The following is a 25,386-nucleotide window of genomic DNA, read 5'->3' on the forward strand; positions in this document are numbered from 1 at the left end:
ATTTTTTGAGACCTGAGTCTCACTCTGTTGCCCAGGATGGAGTGCAGTGGCGTGATCTTGGCTCACTGCAATCTCTACCTCCTGGGTTCAAGCGATTCTCCTACATCAACCTCCGAAGTAGCTGGGATTATAGGCGCCCACCACCATGCCTGGGTAATTTTTTTTTTTTGTATTTTTAGTAGAGACAGGTTTCACCATGTTGGCCAGGCTAGTCTCAAACTTCTGACCTCAAGTGATCCGCTCGCCTGGGCCTCCCAAAGTTTTGGGATTACAGGCGTGAGCCACCACACTTAACCTTCAATTAATTTTTAAAAGAGTATTTATAAGGGAAACCTCTTGGCTTTTCTTGAGAAAATTATGTTTTGTTTTGCTTTCCTTATCTGATCTAATGGTATTAATAAATTACCTACAAATTTACGTTTAAAATCTTTGCTATTTCTTGTGTCTGGAAACTTTATACACTTAACAATATTTCAAACAAAGATTTTTCCAGTAGGCTTATTCTTCCTAAGTCATTAGAGATCACTTTAACATAAACAGTTTATTTTTATTTTTTAAGACAGAGTCTTGCTCTATCGCCAGGCTGGAATGCAGTGGCGTGATTTCAGCTTACTGCAACTTCTGCCTCCCCGGTTCAACTGTTTCCCCTGCCTTAGCCTCCCCAGTAACTGGGACTACAGGTGTGGGCCACCACACCTGGCTAATTTTTTGTATTTTTTTTTAAGTAGAGACAGGGTTTCACCATGTCAACCAGGATGGTGTTGATCTCCTGACCTCACGATCCATCCGCCTCTGTCTCCCTAAGTGTTGGGATTATAGGCTTGAGCCACCGTGCTTGGCTAGTTTGTTATTTTCATGAGGTTCTCTCAACCTGTCAACACTGAGTGATGGTTTGGTTGACAGACTGAAGGTATGCTGTATTCAATAAAGAGCAGAACTGTAAAAAGGCAAAATGGATAATCCACACAACTGATCAGATTCTAGTGAGGAGGCAGTTCTCTTCACCATTTGCTGATAGATACCCTCACTTGGGCAGTGATAGTAAACAGCGTACTCCACACTCCAAGTTGTTACCAAGTATAGAATTTCAGGTCTCCTGGGTGGCAAAAGCCCGATCTGATGCCTAAAAGGGTCTTCCCACTGTCAAGTCTACCATCTTGGATTCCCAGATAATTTACTTCTTTGAAATGTTCATGATTAGTAAAATAGTGAGACAAACATTGTAAAGAATCCATATGTCAATACTATGAGCAAATGATTAGAAGCTCTTGTGTATGTTTCTAGTCTTACCTTCCAACTATACATACTTAAAAAAAAGCAATCACTCATATGGGATATAAAGTTAGGCATTTAGGAGTTATTTTACCTTCATGCTGACTATTGCAACTCGGAGGTTCGTCCCACCAAGATCAACGGCCAAGGCACTTAGAGTTTCAAGAATATGGTCAATATCTTGAGAGATATTCTCCTTCACAGGAGGGAAGCAGAATTTCTTTTGTAGTGGCTCTTGAAGATCAATAGATTTGAGAAACTTCAAAATCCTTGGAACAGCATTTCCATCCCCATATATCTTTGAACTGCAATATATATATAAAAAGTCAGTTAAATTAAATGCTTCGGCCATGTATGTTAAATGGTAGCGAGGGCATAATATAATGGAATCTGAGACTTCAGGTAAAAATAATTTGTGCTTCTTCCTAAAATGACATCTCCCTGCCGTCATTTTGGGAGGTCAAGGCAGGCAAATCACCTGAGGTCAGGAGTTTGAGACCAGCCTGGCCAACATGGCAAAACCCCATCTCTACTAAAAATACAAAAATTAGAGTATGGTGTTGCAAACCTGTAATTCTAGCTGTTTGACAGGCTGAGGCAGAATTTCTTGAACCCAGGAGGTGGAGGTTGCAGTGAACTGAGATTGTGTCACTGCACTCCAGCCTGAGCAATAAAGCAAGACTCCGTCTCAAAAAAAAAAAAAAAAAGCCAACAAAATACATATTCTACATTGGAACCTTTGGTACAATAATAATGGGTATGATATTAGCAATCCCTGTCTCCCCAGCAACTAAGGGCCCATAGGCATAAGAAGGAAAGCTCTGTTAGGATGATTAAACAGTGACTGTAGCTCTAAAATGGTACCGAAGGTAGCTTCCCTTTTAAATCACTAAAAAAAAAAAATGACTTCTACTCACCAAGGGTACTGTTTACCAAACTGAAGGTGCAGTGCTTGCAATATTTTGTCTTGGGTGTCAGCATCCCGGACATGAAGAACATTCTCCCCTAGGTAAAACCAGTGACACGTTACAAGGATTTGGAAGTGGGAATATCCAAAGAATAAGGAAATTATCAGTGTACTATGCTCATAATTAGACCTAAAACCCACCTGACTTCAGATAAATTTTTTGTTAGGGAAACATCAACTTTTCTACTGTATACCTTTTAAAGAACTCTTAGTAAGATTTCAGTATATCAAACATTTAAAGGCTCTAGTGTCCTTTATTCCCAAAGAGAACAAATCAAGTTTTTGTTTATTGAAATAAATAAGGTGGATTAGCCTGGCATCCACTTACCATTTGCCTAGTCATCTATCAGATCCATTCTCTTTCAACCTGTCCTGTCTTGGCTGGTCAGGCAGTCACTTTCCCTCCAGATGTTTCCTGACCAATATGAGGGAGTAAATCTAGTAAAAACTGCCACGTTCAATGAGCTTGGCTAAAAAGAGAAGAGCGGACAAGTAGCAGCTGTAGAGAGGTGTGGGGTCAAGGAAGGGGTTGCTTTGTGTTGTTTTGTTTTTAAGATGTGAGAGGCTTAGGTATGCTTAAATGATGAGGAAGTTAAATAGAGAAGGATGAGAAAAGATGGCTCATGGATAGGTAGGCAGGAATGGTAGGGATTGAGAACACAAGTAGAAGGATGAGCAATGGACAGGCAGGAGAGACGGCCACACCCACACTCTGCTATAAAGAAGATAAGATGGAAAGGATGGATGGGCATGTATGTTTATATAAGTTTATTTAAGTGTGGTGGCAAGAAATACAGAGACCATGTTGGCACATGGTTCAATTCTCTTTTCACATCTTTTTAAAATTTTTATTTATTTATTTTTTTGAGATGGAATCTTGCTCTGTCGCCCAGGCTGGAGTGCAGTGGCATGATCTCAGCTCACTGCGACATCTGCCTCCTAGGTTCAAGCAATTCTCCTGCCTCAGCCTCCCAAGTAGGTGGAATTACAGGCATGTACCACCACGCCCGGCTAATTTTCTTATTTTATTAGAGATGGGGTTTCACCATGTTGGCCAGGCTGACTTGAACTCCTGACCTCAAGTGATCCACCTGCCTTGGCCTCCCAAAGTGCTGGGATTACAGGCGTGAGCCACCACGCCCAGCCCTCCTTTCACATCTTAAATGAACTCAGCAGTATCCACCACCCCTTCCTTAAAACACTGTATTTTGGGGGCTTTAATTATAGCACACTCTCCTTGTTTCCCTCCAACTTCACTGGTGTTCTCTGCAGTCTTCCTTGCTGGACCTTCCCTCTTCACCAGAACTCTAAAGATTGAAGGGCTCCAGAAGCTGGTCCTGGGCTCCATTCTCTGTCCTATTTACAAGTTTGAGAGATAGGATCTTGCTCTGTCACCCAGGCTGGAGTGCAGTGGCATGATCACAGCTCATTGTAGCCTCAAACTCCTGGGCTTAAGTGATCCTCCTGCCTCAGCCTCCTGAGTAGCTTGGACCACAGGCACATGCCACCAGGTCTGCCTAATTTTTAATTTTTTTATTAGAGATAGAATCTCACTATCTTGACCTAAGCTAGGGTTGAACTCCCAGCCTCAAGTAATCCTCCTACCTTGGCCTCCCAAAGTACTGTGATTATAGGTGTTGAGCCACCTCACCTGGCCTCAGTCCCTGGGTTTTATATGCTATCTATGGCAGAGTGCCATTATCCTCGCTATCTTTTCTTCATACTAGAAACAATTTTTAGCCAGGCATCTGATCCCCAGCCAAAGATTATATTCTGTCTAGTCCAAGTATAGTGGTGTTTACAACTAATTGATCACAACCAGTTCCTTCTCCCCAGGCACTGCTTCACTTGACTAGCCTTAAAAAGAAAAAGAAAAAAAAAAAGACTTGGGCACAATGGCTCACATCCATAATCCCAGGAGTCTGAGGCCAAGGTAGGAAGAATCACATGAGTCCAGGAATATGAGATGAACCTGGGCAACAAAGCAAGACCCTGTCTCTATAAAAAAAAAAATTGTAAAAACATGTACCAGACATGGCTGGGGAGGCTAAAATGAGAGGATCACTTGAGCCCAGGAATTCAAGGTTACAATGAGCTATGACTGCACCACTGCACTCTAGCCTGAGTAACAGAACAATACCATTTCAGACAAAAAAAAAAAAAAAAAAAAAAAGGGAATATATTCTTCAGCTTGCCTTGCAGCCAGATGTGGCCACGTGACTAAGTTCTGATGGAAGTGAGAAGAAATATTTGCAACTTTCAGGTCTTATCGTTAAAGGAAAAGGCATCTTCTCTTTTCCTTCTTCTAAAGGCTAAAAGAGACTTGTGAGCAATAGCTAGAGAAACCACTGAAAAAACAGATGGGGGCTAAGTCTGATGATTGTGGAGCTGCCATACCACTGAGAAACAAAGAACATCTAACTTATTTAACCCATTATTATTTAGGGTCTCTCTGTTACAGCAGCCAAACTGACAATACATCATTTCTATACTAATGACTCTCAAATTTCTGTCTCCAACTCTAACTCCCTGGAACTATCTAGCTGTTTACTAGCCATGTCTGCTTTGATATCTAACAGGCATCTCAGACTTCACATAGCCATAAAGAACTCTTAATTCAATCCCTCCTCAGATCTGTTCCTCCCTCAGTGTCCCCATATCACCACCCAATCAGAAATCTAGGCTTCCTGTTGATTCCTTTCTTCCTCTCGCCTCCACATCCAAACATCAGCAAGTACTATGACAAAACCCAAATCTAACTTTTCTCCATCTCTAATATTTCATCAAAGCCACTATCATCTCTCATCTGAGCAACTGAATCAGCCCCATTACTGGTCTCCCTGCTTTTATTCTTGCCCACCCCCCGACATTCCATTCTCCATGTTAGCAACCAAAGTGATCTTTCCAAAATGCAAGTCAGGTCATGTCATTCCCTCCCATCACACTTGGAAAAAATTCCAAATGATTTACCCTGACTTACATGCATCTGCTTCTTTCTCTAACGTCATCCATATCACTCTGCCTCTTGCTCACTACTCTACAGCCACATTGGCCCTTCCATTGCTCAAATACATCAAGTTTGTTCTCACCTCGCAGCCCTCACACTGGCTGTTCCCACTGCCTCTCCCTGATCCTCACATAGGTGACTCCCAATCTAATGGAGCCCATCATATACCTGGTGTTACTGCAGGCACAGCATATAGAAATCCTGATATTTTTCTTATTTCTTTTGTGTATGTCTATCATCTATCTCCCCTCCCACTAGAATGAAAGTTGCAATGAGAGCCCAGCCCTTTTTAGTCTAGTTTATTGCCAAATCCCAGTGCCTAGTACATTGTGGGTGCTTATTAAACATTTTCTAAATGAATGAATTGAGGAATTTGAAAGAATTTCCATCTCATGGCTTCCATTTTCTCTATGAAGCAGGGAGTAAAGTAATACCCTGTGAATGAGAAGGAAAGAAGATCTAAATATAGCAGAAGGGTGGCCATTATAAAGAACGGGAGAAAGAGCAGAGCTAGAACTATCTCCTTCGTTCTAATCCAGTTCTTTTTCCTTTAATGATACACACTTTTCCATTACAGCTTCCGTTAAATTCCACTGCATGTAAACAGGATTAGAACTTGAACTAATGTTAATAACAGGATCTAGCTCAGTTAGCAAATTCATTAATAATAATCCTACTTATACTTAAGGGGCACTTTATTTAGAACTACTATACTCTAAAGTACTGACTGAAGGGATTCTATATTAGGCCCAGAAAATAAAAGACTAGCATTCATATATTCATGCAACAGTCAACCATATTCTCTCTTAAACACAGCCATGAAAGACCATAATTAGGAACCACTTAGTGCTAATTGATATTACAAAGACAGTAAAATATAAGTAGAGATCTAAAATATTTGGTCATCACTATGTGCTATTTATCAACTATAGATTTTAGGCTTCAATTGGTTATTAACCTCACTCACTCATTCACAAAATATATGCTCAGCACTGATATATGCATACCTTATAATAACTCATTAATGTATAAAGCCTAGTCAGTTGAAGTATAAGCAAAGGTAAATACCTGTTTCTCTTCCAATCTGACGTGTTCCCAGGTTGATCACAGGTGTTCCAAAAGCTCCCACCTCTCGTACCCCACAGCTGCTATTCCCAATCATACAACCAGCATGAGCAACCAGCTGTATAAACTGGTCAAATGGGACGTGTTTAACTGCACGAAAATTGGGATGATGCTCAATGCCCTTCTTCCGCATCACTCGAACCATCTCTTTGCTCCCTATGAAAATAAAAAGAAGCAATTGGTAAATGGTTTGTGATATAAACCATTTTCATTGGCAGGTATAGCCCACATAAAGAAATCTCCCTAAAAAACCTCACATCAATTATTAGGGAAATAGTAATTTTAACTACTGACTTTTTAAAAGCCCTAGTAAAAACCTTTACCTTAAACAGTTAAGAGGCTAAAGACAGGCCAACAGCCTGTATCTTAACCTGAGAGTTTGCAAATGGAACACTCTCAGGCTCCACACACGCAAGCTGATCAGAGAACTTCTGCCCAGCTACGCTCACTACAAGAACTCAGTGGGACAGCACTCCCATTTATGTGGACTAAACTCCAAGAAAATACAGGTACATTCTGACACTGTGGCTTATATTTTAATTGCATGACTTAATAAAAATTTAAAGATACATGAAGGGGAGGCAATATTTAATGTACCTCCGCTTGCCTCTCAACTGACCCTCTCCTAACTACCCCATACCAAGGGAGGAAAACTGCTAACCTAATTGGGTAGAAGGCAGAAGTATAACCACATCATGCTCATCAGTGGGCAGGCGCCACTCATTTAACCAAAGCTGTGCATGCATGTATGCTTCTCAATCTTTTTAACTTTCACTGTATGGTGAGGTAGGTAAATGGATTTGGGGTCTCTCTGGAGAAGGCTTGCCCACTTCTCCCTATACACAGTCTTGCCAGAGCATCATCTGTAATTATTGTACAGGTTGAGCATCCCTTATTTGACATGGTTGGGACCAGAAATATTTTGGGTTTCAAGTTTGTTTGTTTTTTTAAATATTTCTTATTCTGTCATATTTACCAGATGAGCACCCCAATCTGAAAATCCAAAATCCAAATGTTCCAATAAGCATTTCCTTTGAGTGTCATATTGGCACTCAAAAAGTTTGAGATTTTGAGATTTTGGAGCATTTCAGATTTCAGATTTTTAGATTAGAGATACTCAAACTGTAGTACATGGCACACCAGTGCCACTACTATTCCGAGATTCAGGTTTAGATTCAGTTGAAAGCTCCTCTTTGGCTTTAGGCCTCAATAATCCATTTTTCAGAGAGAGTCCTATACTGGGGCACTGGGCACTGAGCCAGATAATGATAAAGTGATGCCTTGATTCTTATTTTCTTATTGCTCCCTGGGTATATCTTATCAAAAATCCCGTGGAGGGTAGAGGCAAGTGGCAGCCAGGACTTAGATATGCCTGGGACCCTTTACTTTCATAGAGAAAAAATACCTCCAATTCTAAAGTACATATAGTCAGGAAAGTATATTATAAACAATATATCATTGACAATGAATATTGAACAAGAGAGATACATAGTTATAAACATTTATACAAAATTTAAAGGATCAGAGAAGAATAAATATTAAAGTTTCTGAAATACTGATGCATTACCTGGAAAAAATCTGGGTTGGGTATTAAATGTTTTTCAACTAATATCCTACTTTGTTCTCCCTCACAGAAAAGATTATTCAAGGGAACACTTGACAGGGGTTCTTTGAGGGTAAGGTGGTGATATCTTGACATTGCAGAGAAAGGGTTCTGCCTCCTTTACCAAAAAAAAAAAGCCCAAGAATTCAGCAATGAGTGGTATCAGCTAACAATAACCAGTACTTGGAAATTCTTCTGTGTTAGGCTCTGTTCTGGCATTTCTCATTAATATCTCATACCCTCATTAACTCGCCTAAGGTCTCAGCAGTACCAAAATCGATAGTACCATCCACCAGTAAGCAAGTGATCAACCAGGGCAGGCTTGAGGATCACTGGTTGGGATTGGCTGGGGACTCCAGATTTAAACTGCTTCAGCTCAAGATTAGACTTTAAGGTATAGTTAATATAAGTAAGAAAGCAAGCAAGAAATAATATTAGTGGCTGATTTACTTTTCTAGAGCTACTCTTTCACTTCAACTTCTACTTTTTTTTTTTTTGAGATGGAGTCTCACTCTCTGTCACCGAGACTAGAGTGCAGTGGTGAGATCTCGGCTCACTGCAACCTCCACCTTCTGGGTTCAAGTGATTCTCCTGCCTCAGCCTCATGAGTAGTTGGGACTACATGTACCCAACACCATGCCTGGCTAATTATTGTATTTTCAGTAGAGACAGGGTTTCCCCATCTTGGCCAGGCAGGTCTCGAACTACTGACCTCAAGTGATCTGCCCACCTCAGCCTCCCAAAGTGCTGGGATTACAGGCATGAGCCACCGCACCTCACCATCTTTCACTTCAACTTCTAAGGTTTATGTCTCTTGACTACTGTGGTTTCTAACTGGTGGAAACTGGAGGGAAACTATTAGTACTAAACATGAGACGAAAGTAGAGAGTAGACAGGCTATTTTTATTATTAAGTTTCTATTGGACTTGGCAAAAACATTAGACTTTTTCAGCTACAGCAAAATTAGTAATCCTTTGAAAATTGGAATGCATTTCAGAATAGAGGGCCCTTCAATAATAAGATGAGCAAGACAGGAAGGCAGTTAAAAGAAAAAGTAATAGAAACATAAAATTTGAAAAAGTAGGTGGCATAATTTCATTTTCAAGTTCAATTACCTGCATCAATATTTGGAAACAGAACTAGGGTCCGCTTGTTAAATGAGATAAGTGCATCCAATGTTAATTCAAACATTTTTATGGAATGCTTAATGTCAGTGGTCACAGGGTGCTGTAGTGCAACAATGTAATCTTTAGATTTTACATCATCACCTGTTTAAAGAAAATCAAACCACATTGCTTCATTAGTTAAGAATCTTAAAAGAGAAAGAAGCAAATTCTGGAAGCAAGACCCTAAGTTTGTGCTTTTAAAAATTCTAAGAAACATTTTGTCATATTCTGAGCAGGGCATCCAAATTAGAGTCAAACGATTAAGAACTTAACAGCAACAAATCCATGGATTCGGCAAACTTAACATTTTACAAAGACATGCTGCCACAAACATAAAATGTAACTTTAAATAGCAGGCACTAGAAATTCACTGTTTTAAAATGTGACTGTTCCCAATTTCTAACTAATGTTTTGAATGAGTATTCAGCAATATCAATGAATAAATAATATGTTGTAGATCAGGGCATTTTGAGACTGAACAAGCATTAAATGTATTTCCTAGAATGTACAGGAACTTCCCTGTACCATCATCTATCAGATTAACAAGTGGCAAGTGTTTCTAACGCTGTTAAAGGACTAAAGAGTTTCACTTATCCCTAAGCTGGGATCCCAAGGACAGTTCTTCAGCAAAATTTAAAATGTAAAAAGTTTAGACTAACAGTGCTATGCCAAACAACACAAGGTATTTATCAACAGGGCCTATATTATCCCATAAAAAGTGAGCTCCACTCACTTTTTTTAATAATTAAAATCATTTATTTATTTTTCCCTAAGTTATGGGGTACAGGTGGTATTTGGTTACATGAGTAAGTTCTTTGGTTGTTTTTTGTGAGATTTTGGTGCACCCATCACCCAAGCAGTATACGCTGCACCATATTTGTAGTCTTCTATCCCTTGCCCCATTCCCCTCCCTCCCACTCTTCCCCTCAAGTCCCCAAAGTCCATTGCATCATTCTTATGCCTTTGTATCCTCACAGCTTAGCTCTCACATGTCAGTGAGAACAGACGATGTTTGGTTTTCCATTCCTGAGTTACTTCACTTAGAATAATAGTCTCCAATCTCATCCCAGCCATTGAAAATGCTGTTATTTCATTCCTTTTTATGGCTGCATAGCAATCCATCATATACATACCACAGTTTCTTTATCCACTCGTTGATTGATGGGCATTAGGGTTGGTTTAATGACTTTGCAACTGTGAATTGTGCTGCTATAAACATGCATGTCCAAGTATCTTTTTCGAATAATGACTTATTTTCCCCTGGGTAGTTACCTAGTAGTGGATTGCTGGATCAAATGGTAGCTCTACGTTTAGTTCTTTAAGGAATCTCCACACTGTTTTCCATAGTGATTGTACTAGTTTACATTCCCACAGCAGTGTAAAAGTGTTCCCTGGTCACCGCATCCCCACCACCATCTACTGTTTTTTGATTTTTTGATTGTGGCCATTCTTGCAGGAGTGAGGCGGTATCCCATTATGGTTTTGATTTGCATTTCCCTGGTCATTAGTAATGTTGATCATTTTTTCATATGTTTGTTGGCCATTTGTATATCTCCTTTTGGGAATAATCTATTCATGTCCTTAGCGCACTATTTGCTGGGATTTTTTTTTTCTTCACAATGTATAGATTGTGAAGATTTTCCCCAACTCTGTGGTTGTCTGTTTACTCTGCTGTTCCTTTTGCTCTGCAAAAGCTCTTTAGTTTAATTAGGTCCCAGCTATTTATCTTTGTTTTTATTGCATTTGCTTTTAGGTCCTTGGTCATGAAATCCTTACCTAAGCCAATGTCTTGAAGGGTTTTTCCTATGTTATCTTCTCTAATTTTTATAGTTTCAGGTAATAGGTTTAAGTCTTTATTCTATCTTAAGTTGATTTTTGTATAAGGTAAGAGATGAGGATTCAGTTTCATTTTCCTACATGTGACTAGCCAGTTATCCCAGCCCCATTTGTTGAAAAAGGTATCCTTTCCCCACTTTATGTTTTTGTTTGCTTTGTCAAAGATCAGTTGGCTGTAAGCATTTGGGTTTATTTCTGGGTTCTCTATTCTGTTCCATTGGTCTATATGCCTATTTTTGTACCAGTACCATGCTGTTTTGTTGACTATGGCCTTATAGTATAGTTTGAAATCAGGTAGTGTGAGGCCTCCAGATTTGTTCTTTGTGCTTAGTCTTGCTTTGGCTATGTGAGCTCTTTTTTGGTTTCATAATAATTTTAGAATTGTTTTTACTAATTCTGTGAAGAATAATGGTAGTATTTTGATGGAGATTGCATTGAATCTGTTGATTGCTTTTGGCAGTATGGTCTCTTGCAATATTGATTCTATCCATCCATGAGCATGGGATATGTTTCCACTTGTTCATGCTGTCTATGGTTTCTTTCTTTTTTCTTTTCTTTCCTTTTTTTTTTTTTTTTTTTGAGATGGAGTCTCACTCTGTTGCCTAGGATGGAATGCAATGGCACAATCTTAGGTCACTGCAACCTCTGCCTCCCAGGATCAAGCAATTCTCCTGCCTCAGCCTCCCAAGTAGCTGGGACTACAAGCATGTGCCACCACGCCTAATTTTTGTATTTTTAGTAGAGTCAGAGTTTCACCATGTTGGATAGGCTGGTCTCAAACTCCTGACCTCAAGTGATTCGCCCACCTGGGCCTCCCAAAGTGCTGGGATTACAGGCATGAGCCACCACGCCAAGCAAAAACTGGTGTTTTATTTTTTTGAGACAGGGTTTTACTCTTGTCACCAAGGCTAGAGTGCTGTAGCACAATCATGGCTCATTGCAGCCTTGATACCCCAGACTCACAAGCAATCCTCTTACCTCAGCCTCTGGAGTAGCTGGGACTACAGGCACACACCATCACACCAAGCTGATTTTTGTATTTTTTGTAGAAACAAAGTTTCGCCACATTGCCCAGACTGTTCTCAAACTCCTAGGCTCAAGTGATCTGCCCACTTTGGCCTCCCAAAGTGCTGGGATTACAGGCATGAGCCACCATACCTGGCATATAATTATTTTCTATTCATTACAAATTTTCCAGAATACATATAGAGCTGACGGTATAATTAGAACAGAATCCAACAGTGTTTCATTGGAAGCATACGAAAAGGAGAGACTGAAGAGACAGAAGATTGTTCCACCAGCATTATCTAGATGACCCTTTGATGACTACAAATCTGTCCAAAGATAAGAAATATTAGAATGAGCCAGGTGCGGTGGCTCATACCTATAAACTCAGCAGTTTGGGAGGCCGAGGCAGGAGGATTGCTTGAGCCTAGGAATTCATGAAACATAGTTTCTCAAGCCTGAGAAATATAGCGAGACCCCATCTCTACAAAAAGTTTTAAAAATTAGCTGAGCATGGTGGCACATGCCTGTAGTCCCAGCTACTCAGGAGGCTGAGGTGGTAGGATCGCTTGAGCCCAGGAGGTCAAGACTGTACCACTGCACTCCAGACTGAACAACAGAAATAGGTAGAATGGATTACGTTATTTAGTAGGAAAGCCCAATTCCTTTCCTATTGTAATGTAATCTAGATTAAAAATATACAAAATCTCTTTGCTTATTCAATTTTCTTTTTCTGTTTTTGTTTGTTTGTTTGTTTGTTTTGTTTTGTTTGAGACAGGGTCTTAATCTGTCACCCAGGCTAGAGTACAGCAGTGTAATCACAGGTCAATGTAGCCTCAACTTCTTGGGCTCAAGTGATCCTCCCATCTCAGCCTCCCAAGTATCTGGGACTACATGCATGCACCATCACACCAGCTAATTTTTTTTTTTTGAGACAGATTTTCGCTCTTATTACCCAGGCTGGAGTGCAATGGCGTGATCTCGGCTCACCGCAACCTCCGCCTCCTGGGTTCAGGCAATTCTCCTGCCTCAGCCTCCTGAGTAGCTGGGATTACAGGCATGTGCCACCATGCCCAGCTAATTTTTTGTATTTTTAGTAGAGATGGGGTTTCACCATGTTGACCAGGATGGTCTCGATCTCTTGACCTCATGATTCAGCTGCCTCGGCCTCCCAAAGTGCTGGGATTACAGGCTTGAGCCACCACGCCCAGCCTAATTTTTTTTATTATTTTTAGAGACAGGGTCTTGCTATATTGCCCAGGCTGGCCTTGAACTCCTGGGCTCAAACAATCCTCCCACCTAAACCTCCCAAAGTGCTGGGATTACAAGGTGAGCCACTACACCTGGCCCAACCAAATCAATTTTCTATTCATTAATTTTATAATTCAGTAAATCTGCCTCTTAGAAATGAAAGGTCCTAAATAGAGAATTAGTCCTGATTTTTCCCCTAGGTATACTCTTACTGTAAATTAACCAACTGACATTCTGTTTGTAAATTTTTTTTAACCTCTGATTAGCAAAAGATAATTTCTAGGAAGCTAGAGCACTGATCATTGAAAATTTTGAAACTTAAGGCTTATTTACAAAAATAATGCTACAACTATGACTCTTGCTTTTTAATAATTATCATCATAATCCCTTATATTAATAAGTACTTATGGCTTACTGTTTCCAACATTCATAATCCGAGTATTCCAACAATTCTATAAGAAAAGCATTAAAAATAAAAATGACCATTTTGCCATTGTAGTAAAAAAGTTTAGAAAATCAGGCCAGGCACAGTGGCTCACGCTTGTAATTCCAGCACTTTGGGAGGCTAAGGCAGGCAGATCACCTGAGGTCAGGAGTTTCAGCCCAGCCTGGCCAACATGGCAAAACCCTCTCTCTACTAAAAATACAAAATTAGCCAGTCATGGTGGCACATGTCAGTAATCCCAGCCACTTGGGAGGCTGAGGCTAGAGAATCGCTTGAACCTGGGAGGTAGAGGTTGCAGTGAGCTGAGATATCACCATTGCACTCCAGCCTGGGCGATGGAGCAAGATTCTGTCTTTAAAAAAATACATTCATTAAATCAAAAATAAAAACACCCATAATCCCACACCAGAAATAAATATAATAAATTACTTGGTGTACATACTTCCTAACCATTCCATTGTTACAGTTTTTATTAAAATGGCATATTACGGCTGGGCGTGGTGGCTCACACCCGTAATCCCAGCACTTTGGGAGCCCAAGGTGGGCGCATCACTTGAGGTCAGGAATTTGAGACCAGCCTGGCCAACATGGTGAAACCCCATCTCTACTAAAAATACAAAAATTAGCGGGACGTGGTGGTGCATGCCTGTAATCCCAGCTACTCAGGAGGCTGAGGCAGGAGCATCACTTGAACCTGGGAGGCAGAGGATGCAGTAAGCCGAGATCATGCCACTGCACTCCAGCCTGGGCAACAGAGCAAGAAAAAATTAAAATAATAAAAAATTAAATCAACAAAATAAAATGGCATATTATACATATAATTTTATAGCTCCCCCCTTTGACATATTAAGATCGTTCTTATAACTAAATATTCCCCCATGATGTTATATTTAATGGATTAAAAGCAGTCCATTGAATAAATATAGCAGAGATTTTTAAGAATCAATCCATTAAGCCTATTTTACAGAAAAGGTGAACCTCAGAGAGGTAAAATCATACCATAGGGCAAGGTTTATGAACTAAAACCTTGGCCTTCTCATTGCTAACAGAGATTCTAGCCATAACAGTTTCGAAAAGGATTGAAATATATGCAACATTTTCTGACAAAAACAGCCGTTAGACTGACTAAAGTCTGAGATACGTACCTAGCCACATCCGAATGATGCTCATGTAGTCTTTGTTCTTGGCTGAGAGGAGTTTGTCATAGGAAGGGCAGCCTGCCAAAAGGATGCGATCATGGTCCTCACACATGGATATCAGGTGCTGCTCTGCACTTCGGGTGCAGCACACATGATAATGAGCCAGTTTTGTTATGGCATGTCTGATAGAGTCATCAATGGTCCCACTGACTTCCCCACCTTCAATGTGAAGGATTCGGATGTTCATCAAGGCAGCAGATGTAGCCAGAGCCAGGGCATCAAACCTGTCTCCATGAACAATCATGATATCAGGCTTTAGGCGATTAAGGACATCTGGCAGCTTCACTAGGGCCAGGCCTACTGACTCCACCATAGCTGCCTCATCTTCTCCCCTCACAATTGTGTGGAGCCTGGTGTTAATGTCAAAGTCATCTTGTTCAATCATTCGATATGTATTTCTAAAGCAGGAGAGAAATAAAGATATAAAAACATGTTTCTTAAACACAGAACTATAACATACAAGGAAAGCAATCTAACACCAACCCTGAAGTGAGAAACATTAAAATAAATTGAAGTAAACTTACAAACATAAAAAGCATATACCATAAGTGTATACAGCCTGATTAAAACTCTTTTTTTTTGAGATGGAGTCTCACTCTGTTGCCCAGGCTGGAGTGCAGTGGCGTGGTCTTGGCTTACTGTAACTTCTACCTCCTGGGTTCAAGCGATTCTTCTGCCTCAGCTTCCTGAGTACCTGGGATTACGGGTGCCTCTCACCACACCCAGCTAATTTTTTGTATTTTAGTAGAGATAGGATTTCACCAGGTTGACCATGCTCTTCTCGAAATCCTGACCTCAGGTGATCTGCCTGCCTCGCCTCCCAAAGTGCTGGGATTACAGGTGTGAGCCACCATGCCCGGCCAAGATTTTTACATGAGTACTCTTGTAGCTGCCATCCAGATCAAGATATAACACATTTAGCACCTTGAAAGAATCACTTGTGCCCCCTTCCAATCAGCACCTGGAGGAAGAAACACCTGATAGAGATTTTTATTTAATTAATTAATTTTTTGAGATGGAGTCTCGCTCTGTTACCCAGGCTGGGGTGTAGTGGCACGATCTCAGCTCACTGCAGCCTCCGCCTCCCAGGTTCAAGCAATGCTCCTGCCTCAGCCTCCTGAGTAGCTGGGATTACAGCTGCATACCACCACACCCGGCTAAGTTTTGTATTTTTAGTAGAGACAGGGTTTCACCATGTTGTCCAAGCTGGTCTTGATTAAACTCCTGACATCAGGTGATCCACCCACTTCGGCCTCCCAAAGCACTAGGATTACAGGTGAGCCATAGTGCCCAGCCCACTACAGTTTTATTTGTAAAATCTGGAAAGCAATATAGTACAGTGGAAAGAGTGCTACCAGAAAGTAGACCCCATCCAGATCCCAAGAGAGGGTTCTCAGTCCTCACACAACAAGGAATTCAGGGTGAGTCTATACAGTAATGTTTAAACAGGCAGTTAAATGAAATGCCTTTTGGAAAGTTGGTTTAACACTTTATTCAGGTGAATCTGTTTCAGTTTTGCTTTAAAGTGCAAACGGGATATCATTTTTGCTTGTAAGCTGTGTGGCCCTTCTGGATTTTCAGTGAAAAGCCTGAGGTGTTTATGAAGCCCCTCTAACTTGGTAGGACTCAAACTGCAAACTATATCCTCTGCAGTGGACAGCACATGAAATATCTACTCAGTTTCTTCAGCCTCCAGCTGTTTCTTCTACCAGAATTTTTGGGAGTCTCATGCATGTGCAGTTTAGTGGTCAATCAAGAATCTGAGAGGAGTTTACATACAATCTTTATGGGTTTTTTTGTTTTTGAGACAGGGTCTCACTCTGTTGTCCAGGCTGGAGTCCAGTGGCAAACTCTCAGCTCACTGTAATCTCTGCCTCATCAGTTCGATTCTTGTGCCTCAGCCTTCCAAGTAGCTGGGATTACAGGCATGCACCACAATGCCCAGCTAATTTTGTAATTTTAGTAAAGACAAGGTTTCACCATGTTGGCCAGGCTGGTCTCAAACTCCTGATCTCAGGAGGAGTGGCTGGGACTATAGGCACGTAGCCCTTCTGGCCTCCTGTGACCCACCCACCTTGGCCTCCCAAAGCATTGGAATTACAGCCATGAGCCACCATGCCCGATCTACTTTATGTACAGATTTTAGGGCTTCTCCTTAGTGGCTCCCTCAGTTCCAGAATCTTTCCCATCAATTTCCAGACACTACGGGCAGTCCAAATTCCATTTTTTGGCATCTCACCCTAAACAACTGTGGCTTTTTACCTGAGTTCTACCCACCTTTCCCATGTGGACTGGGGGATACTCAGGGGTAAAGCCATTTAAACATGGATCTCACCAACTATAGTTCCTTCTTTTACAGATTGAAATTTCTTTCCATTTCTGCCTGCTGTTGGTTGCTCTCCAGTGCCTTCAACTATTTTTTAAAATACTTTTCCAGAGTTGATAAAGGGTAGTCAAGTATAAGCTGCCCTGTCATTACTGGAACCTGAACTTCTTTTTCCTAAATATTTCATAATTTAAGTTGTATGTGCAGTTCAATTTCTCCTAATTTTTCTTCCAGTAATGAAAACACTTAAGATCAAAAATTTATTTTTTATTATGTGTTTTCCTTTATTTTATTATCTCTTATTTTTATTATTTATCTGTGTATCATCTATCTCCTCCACCAGAATATAAGTTCTGTGAAAGCAGAGACTTTGTTTCTGTCTTAGTTGCCACTTGGCACAACAATGCTTGTTAAATGAACAAATGAAAAAATTTCACAGTTAAAAGTCACTGACTTTTGTCTCCCAGTCATCCAATTCTTCTCACCAGAAGCAACCAATTTCTTATGTTAGAATGTACTTTAAACATGTATTTTCGAGCCAGGTGCGGTAGCTCACGCCTGTAATCCTAGCACTTTGGGAGGCTGAGGTGGGTGGATCACCTGAGGTCAGGAGTTCAAGACTAGCCTGGCCAACCTGGTGAAACCCCATCTTTAAAAAACAACAACAACAACAACAACCAAAAAAACAAAAACAACATGCATTTTCATTAAGTACTAGTCAAATTTCCTATTTAACAATCTCATCAGATAAATACTATTTTTCCACCCTTGATAACTGGTAGGCAGATAAGAAACCCTCTACAATTTCCCTGAATGCCTCTCTTCTGCTAGTCCTCCTGTAAAGGCTTTCTCACAGGAAAAGAACACACTCAGACTTTCATCTCAGGTTCTAGCTAAAATTTCTCTTCTATCGAGAGGATGTTCCTAAATGGTCAGAATTCATTTCACATTTAAAACAAAATCTATGGATCCCTGAGTTTTCCATTAAGTTTCTTCTCTGCTCCTTAAGTATTTCCTAATAGCAAATACCTAACTTGTTTTTAAAGAATAGTCTGAAAAGGACAATTTTATTTTAACACAAGGTTCTTTCAGATACTTGTATTTGTGACTCTCTTTGGAGACTGCATTAATGCATTCATGCCACAAGGGTGCACTAGATGCCTTTTTATTACATATAGCAAGATGTATGTAATACCTCTTGTTCTCTCAAAGATTATCCAACATTCACTTTTTTTTTTTTTTTTTTGAGACAGAGTCTCACTCTTGTTGCCCAGGCTGGAGTGCAATGGTGTGATACCGGCTCATTATAACCTCCACCTCCAGGGTTCAAGCTATTCTCCTGCCTCAGCCTCCTGAGTAGCTAGGACTACAGGCATGCACCACCCCACGTGACTAATTTTTTTGTATTTTTAGTAGAGGCAGGGTTTTGCCATGTTGGCCAAGCTGGTCTTGAATTTCTGACCTCAGGTGATCTGTCTACCTTGGCTTCCCAGAGTGCTAGGATTACAGGTGTACACCATTGTGCCTGACCCAACCTTCACTTTTTAAATGTAGCCTGTGATTAATAACAAACCTAATGTCACCAAAATAAATGCCAATGGTCACAGTAGTATAACTCTCTCCTTTAACTTGTAGATTAATTAGATTTTTTAAATCTTGTTCCATATCTAGTACTTTATATGCTGTTGGCCTATAAACCAGTTTTAAAGAACTGCCATTGGAGCTCACAAAACAGATTACATGGAATCAACATTATTATACTCATACAATATGTATTTGTAAGTGACATTTCTCTAAATGTAACAACTGATAACAAATATTAATATTATTTATAGCTACCATTTATCAATCATCTACTAAGCAGCATCATTGGGATAGATGCTCTATACCACGATCTCCATTTCTCACAATAATTTACAATATGTTTTCACTACATTTTATAATGAGGAAACTGAGGCTTAGAGATGCTATGCAACTTCTTTAAGGCCACATAAAAACTATGCAGCAGAACTGGAATTTGAAGCTGGGCCCATACGGCTACAAAACTCAAGCTCCCTCTAGCACACCGTTGCAATGAAGAATAAGAAAATGCTGTGGAAGACAGTGTGGCGATTCCTCAAGGCCTTAGAAATAGAAATTCCATTTGACCCAGCAATCCCATTACTGGGTATATATCCAAAAGACTATAAATCGTTCTACTATAAGGACACATGTACACGAATGTTCATTGCAGCACTGTTTACAATAGCAAAGACCTGGAATCAACCCAAATGCCCACTGATAATAGACTGGATTGGAAAAATGTGGCACATATACACCATGGAATATTATGCAGCAATCAGAAATGATGAGTTCGTGTCGTTTGTAGGGACATGGATGAATCTGGAAAACATCATCCTCAGCAAACTGACACAAGAACAGAAAATGAAACACCGCATATTCTCACTCATAGGTGGGTGATGAAAAATGAGAACACATGGACACAGAAAGGGGAGTACTAAACACTGGGGTCTATTGGGGGGAAAAGGGGAGGGCCAGTGGGAGGGGGAGGTGGGGAGGGATAGCCTGGGGAGAAATGCCAAATGTGGGTGAAGGGGAGAAGAAAAGCAAAGCACACTGCCATGTGTGTACCTACGCAACTGTCTTGCATGCTCTGCTCATGTACCCCAAAACCTATAATCCAATAAAAAATTTAAAAAAATAAAATAAAATAAAAAATAAATATAAGAAGAGAAAATGTGAAAAAAAAAAAAAAGAAAATGCTTTCATCTTACCCATAGTCATCGATCAGGTGAGAGCCAAGTACCACAACATCGAGTTCAAAGAAGTCAGGCTCAGTTTTAATGCCAAACATGATTGGGGCAAGTTTAGAATAATCTGCACGGTTACAAGTAGCAACACAAACCCGCAGCTTTCGGTTATTTCCATTCTTCTCCATGATGTGTTTGTTTCGTTTTGAGAGGTTCTTAAAATAGAGTTCCTGAAATTGACAAAATAAAAACTTTGTAATCAGAATAATAACTCCCAGATGTAACTAAACTTTAAACTTCTCTCAATCAAAAATAGAAATTTTCAGTTTTATGTCTTTACTAATTAGTATAGTGATTCTTAATCTTTTTACAAAATACTGTGATTAGTGCTGGGAAGGAGAAAGATGAGTAAGTTAAAAACCTGACCTTCAAGCCCTCATCAGTACCTACACACCAGTGCCCACAAAACTGACAACTCCCAGTGCCTATCAGATATCTCCTGCTGTATGTCCCATATCCACCTTCAAGTCAGTGTCCCAAACTGAACTCATTTTCTTTTCCAAACCCATTCCTCCTCAGTTATTCTCTGAGTTACACAATTTCATTCATCCAAATGCCTTGAAATCCTTGTCTCTTCTGTTTCTCACCCCATATCTCCAAAACGCTGTCAATTCTACCTGATAAATATCTTTCAAATCTATCTTCTCCTCTTCATCCTTACAAGGACTTCCCCTAGTCCAGTCCCTCATTTTAGGTCTGGACGATAGTAACAGCTGTCAATGTGGTTTGCCTGCCTCCTACAAACTTTCTTTTCTATTTGTTTATTTATTTAGAGACAGAGTCTTACTCTATAGCCCAGGTTTGAGTGCAGTGGCACAATCTTGGCTCACTGCTACCCTCGCCTCCAGGTTCAATTTTCCTGCCTCATCCTCCCGAGTAGCTGGGATTATAGTCGCCCACCACCATGCCCAGCTAATTTTTGTATTTTTAGTAGGGATGGGGTTTTGCCACGTTGGCCAGGCTGGTCTTGAACTCCTGGCCTTAAGTGATCCACCTGCCTTGGCCTCCCAAAGTGCTGGGATAACAGGCATAAGCCACTGCACCCAACCTCCTACAAACTTTCAAAGTGATCCTCCTTTCCCACTATCTCTTCCCTAAAATTACCCTTACTCTGTGCCAAAGCGCCAGCCATACCAAACTGCCTCCAGTTCAACTAGTGGCTCTCCATATATCTGTACTTTTATAGATGCCAAGTACTTTTTCCTAAAACTTCCTTTCCCTCTTGCCTGGTCTTCTACTCATCCTTCAAAACTCAAAGTGTCATCCTTTCTGGAAAAGCTTCACACAAACCTCAGATCCTCCTCCCCCACCTTTCTCAGTTGCTGCCTTGCTCTGAGCATTATGGCCTTCCCATTCGCAGATATACTATTGCTAAGCTTCTCTGCTCGCTCATCCCTCCCTGCCATGCTATACCCTCCATTCAAAAAGTAAAAATCAGGGCAAGGAATAAGAGATTTGTTTTTATTTTATTTTTTATTTTTTTGAGACGGAGTTTTGCTCTTATTACCCAGGCTGGAGTGCAATGGTGCGATCCCAGCTCACCACAACCTCCGCCTCCTGGGTTCAGGCAATTCTCCTACCTCAGCCTCCTGAGTAGCTGGGATTACAGGCTGCACCACCATGCCCAGCTAAGTTTTGTATTTTTAGTAGAGACGGGGTTTCACCATGTTGACCAGGATGGTCTTGATCTCTTGATCCACCTACCTCAGCCTCCCAAAGTGCTGAGATTACAGGCTTGAGCCACCGTACCCGGCCCAGGAATATTTTTTAAATTTTAAAAAAATTTTTGGAGATGGGGTCTTGCTGTGTCACATAAGCTAGAGTGCAGTAGCTATTCACAAGCACGATCATAGCTCACTGCAGCCTGGAACTCCTGGGCTCAAGCAATCCTCCCACCTTGGCCTCCTAAGTAGCTGGAACTACAGGCATACACCACTGTACCAGGCTTGGAACATGTTAAACTCCGCTAAATCAACATAAAATTTCACCTCATGGACTCTGATCTCAATGTTCATGTTTCAGTAAGTGTATCAATATTTAGAATTTGTAATCAGGAATGTGGAGATGCTTCAGTAAGGATTCCAATACAAGGGGTGCCATCTTTTAGATGAGAGTAAACTCTGAAATTAACTGGAAATTCCATCAGCAGCCCTCCGTTGTTGGTACCTCATCTCTCTTAGGCTAAAATTCTGTGACCACGCAAACTCACTCATCATTAGGCACACTCTGAATTTATAATCCCCAGTAAAAACTAATTTCACCAAATGGCAGACTGCTTACAATATAATGAAACAGGCATTCCACCAAGAGAGTTGTATTCAGAACACCTAAGCACTATGTAATCTTTTTTTTTTTTTTTTTTTTTTTGAGACAGAGTCTTGCTCTGTCACCCAGGCTGGAGTGCCTCCCAGGTTCAAGCAATTATCCTGCCTCACCCTCCCAAGTGGCTGAGACTATAGGCACGTGCCACCATGCCTGGCTAATTTTTTGTATTTTTAGTAGAGTTGGGGTTTTACCATGTTGGCCAGGCTGGTCTCAAACTCCTGACCTCATGATCCACCTGCCTCGGCCTCCTAAAGTGCTAGGATTACAGGCATGAGCCACCGCACCCAGCTGCAGTGTCTAATCTTTAAAGAAACAAAAATATTCTTCCAAAAATGGTTGTCCTAAGTGTTCTTCTATATAATCTTTCTTCCAGTGATCAAATTTGATCTGAATAAATTGTTGGTAATATTTAATTTGCTGGGTGAGGCAAAACAAATCATTCATGGTTTGTCAATTTGTATTTATTTTACAAAGAACAGTAAATGTTCCATCTGGCAGTATTAAAATGCTTAATATTTACCAGGTTACTCAAAGCTTATCCTATCTAAACTAAGAGCAAGCTGACATTTAAATATGCGGTGAAAATACAACAATGTTACCTAAACTCAAAGCTTTTTTTTTTTTTTTTGAGACAGTATTACTCTGTTGCCCAGGCTGGAGTGTAGTGGCGCAATCTCGGCTCACTGCAACCTCCGCCTCCTGGGTTCCAGTAATTCTCCTGCCTCAACCTCATCAGTAGCTGGGATTACAGGCCACCACACCTGGCTTATGTTTATATTTTAGTAGAGAGAGGGTTTCACCATGTTGATCAGGCTGGTCTTGAACTCCTGACCTCGTGTTCCACCTGCCTCGGCCTGCCAAAGTGCTGGAATTACAGGCATGAGCCACCGCGTCTGGCCCAAGTCAAAGCCTCTTTAAGGAAAGAAGTTAAATCTTAATAAGAAAATTATGGTAAAATGCTTTTTTAAGGGGAGGTTTTAAAAAATAATTTTAATTAACTCAATTTTTTATTAGGTAGTATATTCACATGGTTTAAAATTGAAAAGTCACAAGGGGTTAAATAGCAAAAAGTCTTTTCATCTGTGTTCCCCAGCTAGCTAGTTCTTTTCCCTGGAAGCAAACAGTTACTGGTTTCTTATCTGTCCTTCCATAGATAAACTAGGATAATATAAATAAATATGTGGTGCATGCTTGTAATCCCAACACTTTGGGAGGCAGAGGCTAGTGAATCACGTGAGCTCAGGAATTTAAGAACAGCCTGGCCAACATGGTGAAACTCCATCTCTACTAAACATACAAAAAAATTAGCCAGGTGTTGTAGCACATGCCTATAGTCCCAGCTACTTGGGAGGCTGAGGCAGGAGAATCACTTGAACACATGAGGTGAAGCTTGCAGTGAGCCAAGATCTTGCTACTGCACTCCAGCCTGGGTGACAGAATTAGTCTCTATCTGAATATACAGACACAGACACACACACACACACACACACACACACACACACACGATGTGTATATACACATATATATACACACACATATAGACAATGTATATTATACAATTGGTAACATATTCTACAAACTGTTGTTGCAAATCTTACTTTTTTTTTTTAGACAGTCTCTGCTCTGTCACCCAGGCTGGAATATAGTAACATGACCTTGACTCACTGCAACTTCTACCTCCTGGGTTCAAGAGATTCTCGTGCCTCAGCCTCCTGAATTGCTGGGATTACAGGTACCTGCCACCAAGCCCTGCGAATTTGTTTATATCTTTAGTAGAGATGGGGTTTCACCATGTTGGCCAGGCCAGTCTCAAACTCCTGACCTCACGTGATCCACCCACCTTGGCCTCCCAAAGTGCTGGGATTACAGGCATGAGCCACCACACCCAGCCGCAAATCTTACTTTTTAAAATGCTTTTAATTATGACTCAATTAAATGGTAGAACAGGAACGTTTAAAGATGATATTAGAAATACCAAATCTAAAAATGCAAAGTTTTGGAAATTGCTGGCCATCAACTTGTCAAACATACAAATTGTTATAGGCCCTAAAATTTAGCAAAAACACTCAACTTTGGCCAGGTACAGTGGTTCATGCCTGTAATCCCAGCACTTTGGGAGGCTGAGGCAGGCAGATCACCTGAGAGTTGGAGACCAGCCTGGCCAACATGGTGAAACCCTGTCTCTGCTAAAAATACAAAACTTAGCCAGGTGTGGTGGCATGCGCCTATAATCCCAGCTACTCAGGAGGCTGTGTCAGGAGAAATGCTTGAACCTAGGAGGTGGAGGTTCTAGTGAGCCAAGATCAAGCCACTGCACTCCAGCGTGGGAGACAAAGTAAGACTCCATCTCAAAAGAAAAAAGAAAAAAATAGCCGGCATGGTGGTGTGTGCCTGGAATCCCAGCTATTTAGGAGGCTGAGACACAAAAATCACTTGAACCCAGGAGGCAGATGTTGCAGTGAGCCAAGATCACCCCACTGCACTCCAGCCTGGGCAAATGAGTGAGACTGTCTCAAAAAAAAAAAAAAATTAAAAATAAAAACAAGAAACCTGGCTGGACATGGTGGTTCATGCCTGTAATCCCAGCATTTTGGGAGGCTGAGGCAAGAAGGACTGCTTGAAGTCAGGAGTTCAGGACCAGCCTGGGCAACATAGTAAGACCCCTGTCTCTACAAAATTTTTTTGTAATTAGCCGAGTGTGGTTGTGCACATCTGTAGTCCTAGCTACTTGGGAGGCTGAGGCAAGAGGATCACTTGAGCCCAGGAGTTTGAGGTTGCAATGAGTTATGATCACTTCATGCCACCACACTTCAGTCTGAGTGATGGAGCAAGACCCTATCTTATAAAAAATTAAAATTTAAATCCAGCCTGTGGCAAGTAAATTTCGTTTTGTAAGAAGACAATCACTTTTCATCAATACTTTGATGGACAGTCTTGAGTTGAGAGATGGAAAAAGCAGTCAAGAATTGGGTTTCTCAGATTTCAGATTGCCAGTGAATTCAAGATTAAGGCAAACTTGTCTATAAACATGGTCTTAGGTAACTTTGTT

General features: G+C 40.7%; 2 protein-coding genes across 15 annotated transcripts in view; one reads left to right on the top strand and one right to left on the bottom strand.

Annotated features, from left to right (window-relative positions):
- CLTA (clathrin light chain A) overlaps positions 1 to 19,732 on the top strand; it is a 56,104-nt gene extending 36,372 nt beyond the window's left edge. Inside the window, exon 5 of the mRNA XM_054257715.2 lies at positions 19,571 to 19,732. Within this exon, the coding sequence (XP_054113690.1) occupies positions 19,571 to 19,703 (133 nt within the window). The 3' untranslated portion in view covers positions 19,704 to 19,732. The remainder of the gene's footprint in view (positions 1 to 19,570) is intronic.
- Positions 1 to 25,386, bottom strand: part of GNE (glucosamine (UDP-N-acetyl)-2-epimerase/N-acetylmannosamine kinase) — a 64,958-nt gene that overhangs the window by 27,241 nt on the left and 12,331 nt on the right. For 7 of the 14 annotated variants that reach the window (XM_078372044.1, XM_054257704.2, XM_078372056.1 and 4 more), the window contains exons 2-7: positions 19,977 to 20,182; positions 14,823 to 15,274; positions 9,090 to 9,242; positions 6,315 to 6,527; positions 2,190 to 2,277; positions 1,367 to 1,577 (exon numbers count right to left, since the gene is read on the bottom strand). In XM_078372044.1, coding sequence (XP_078228170.1) covers positions 1,367 to 1,577; positions 2,190 to 2,277; positions 6,315 to 6,527; positions 9,090 to 9,242; positions 14,823 to 15,274; positions 19,977 to 20,182 — 1,323 coding nt within the window. The remainder of the gene's footprint in view (positions 1 to 1,366; positions 1,578 to 2,189; positions 2,278 to 6,314; positions 6,528 to 9,089; positions 9,243 to 14,822; positions 15,275 to 19,976; positions 20,183 to 25,386) is intronic. The other 7 variants (XM_078372059.1, XM_078372069.1, XM_078372062.1 and 4 more) reach the window with 1 other exon arrangement.

This window comes from Callithrix jacchus, chromosome 1 (genome assembly GCF_049354715.1).
Source record: "Callithrix jacchus isolate 240 chromosome 1, calJac240_pri, whole genome shotgun sequence".
Classification (NCBI taxonomy): Eukaryota; Metazoa; Chordata; class Mammalia; order Primates; family Cebidae; genus Callithrix; species Callithrix jacchus.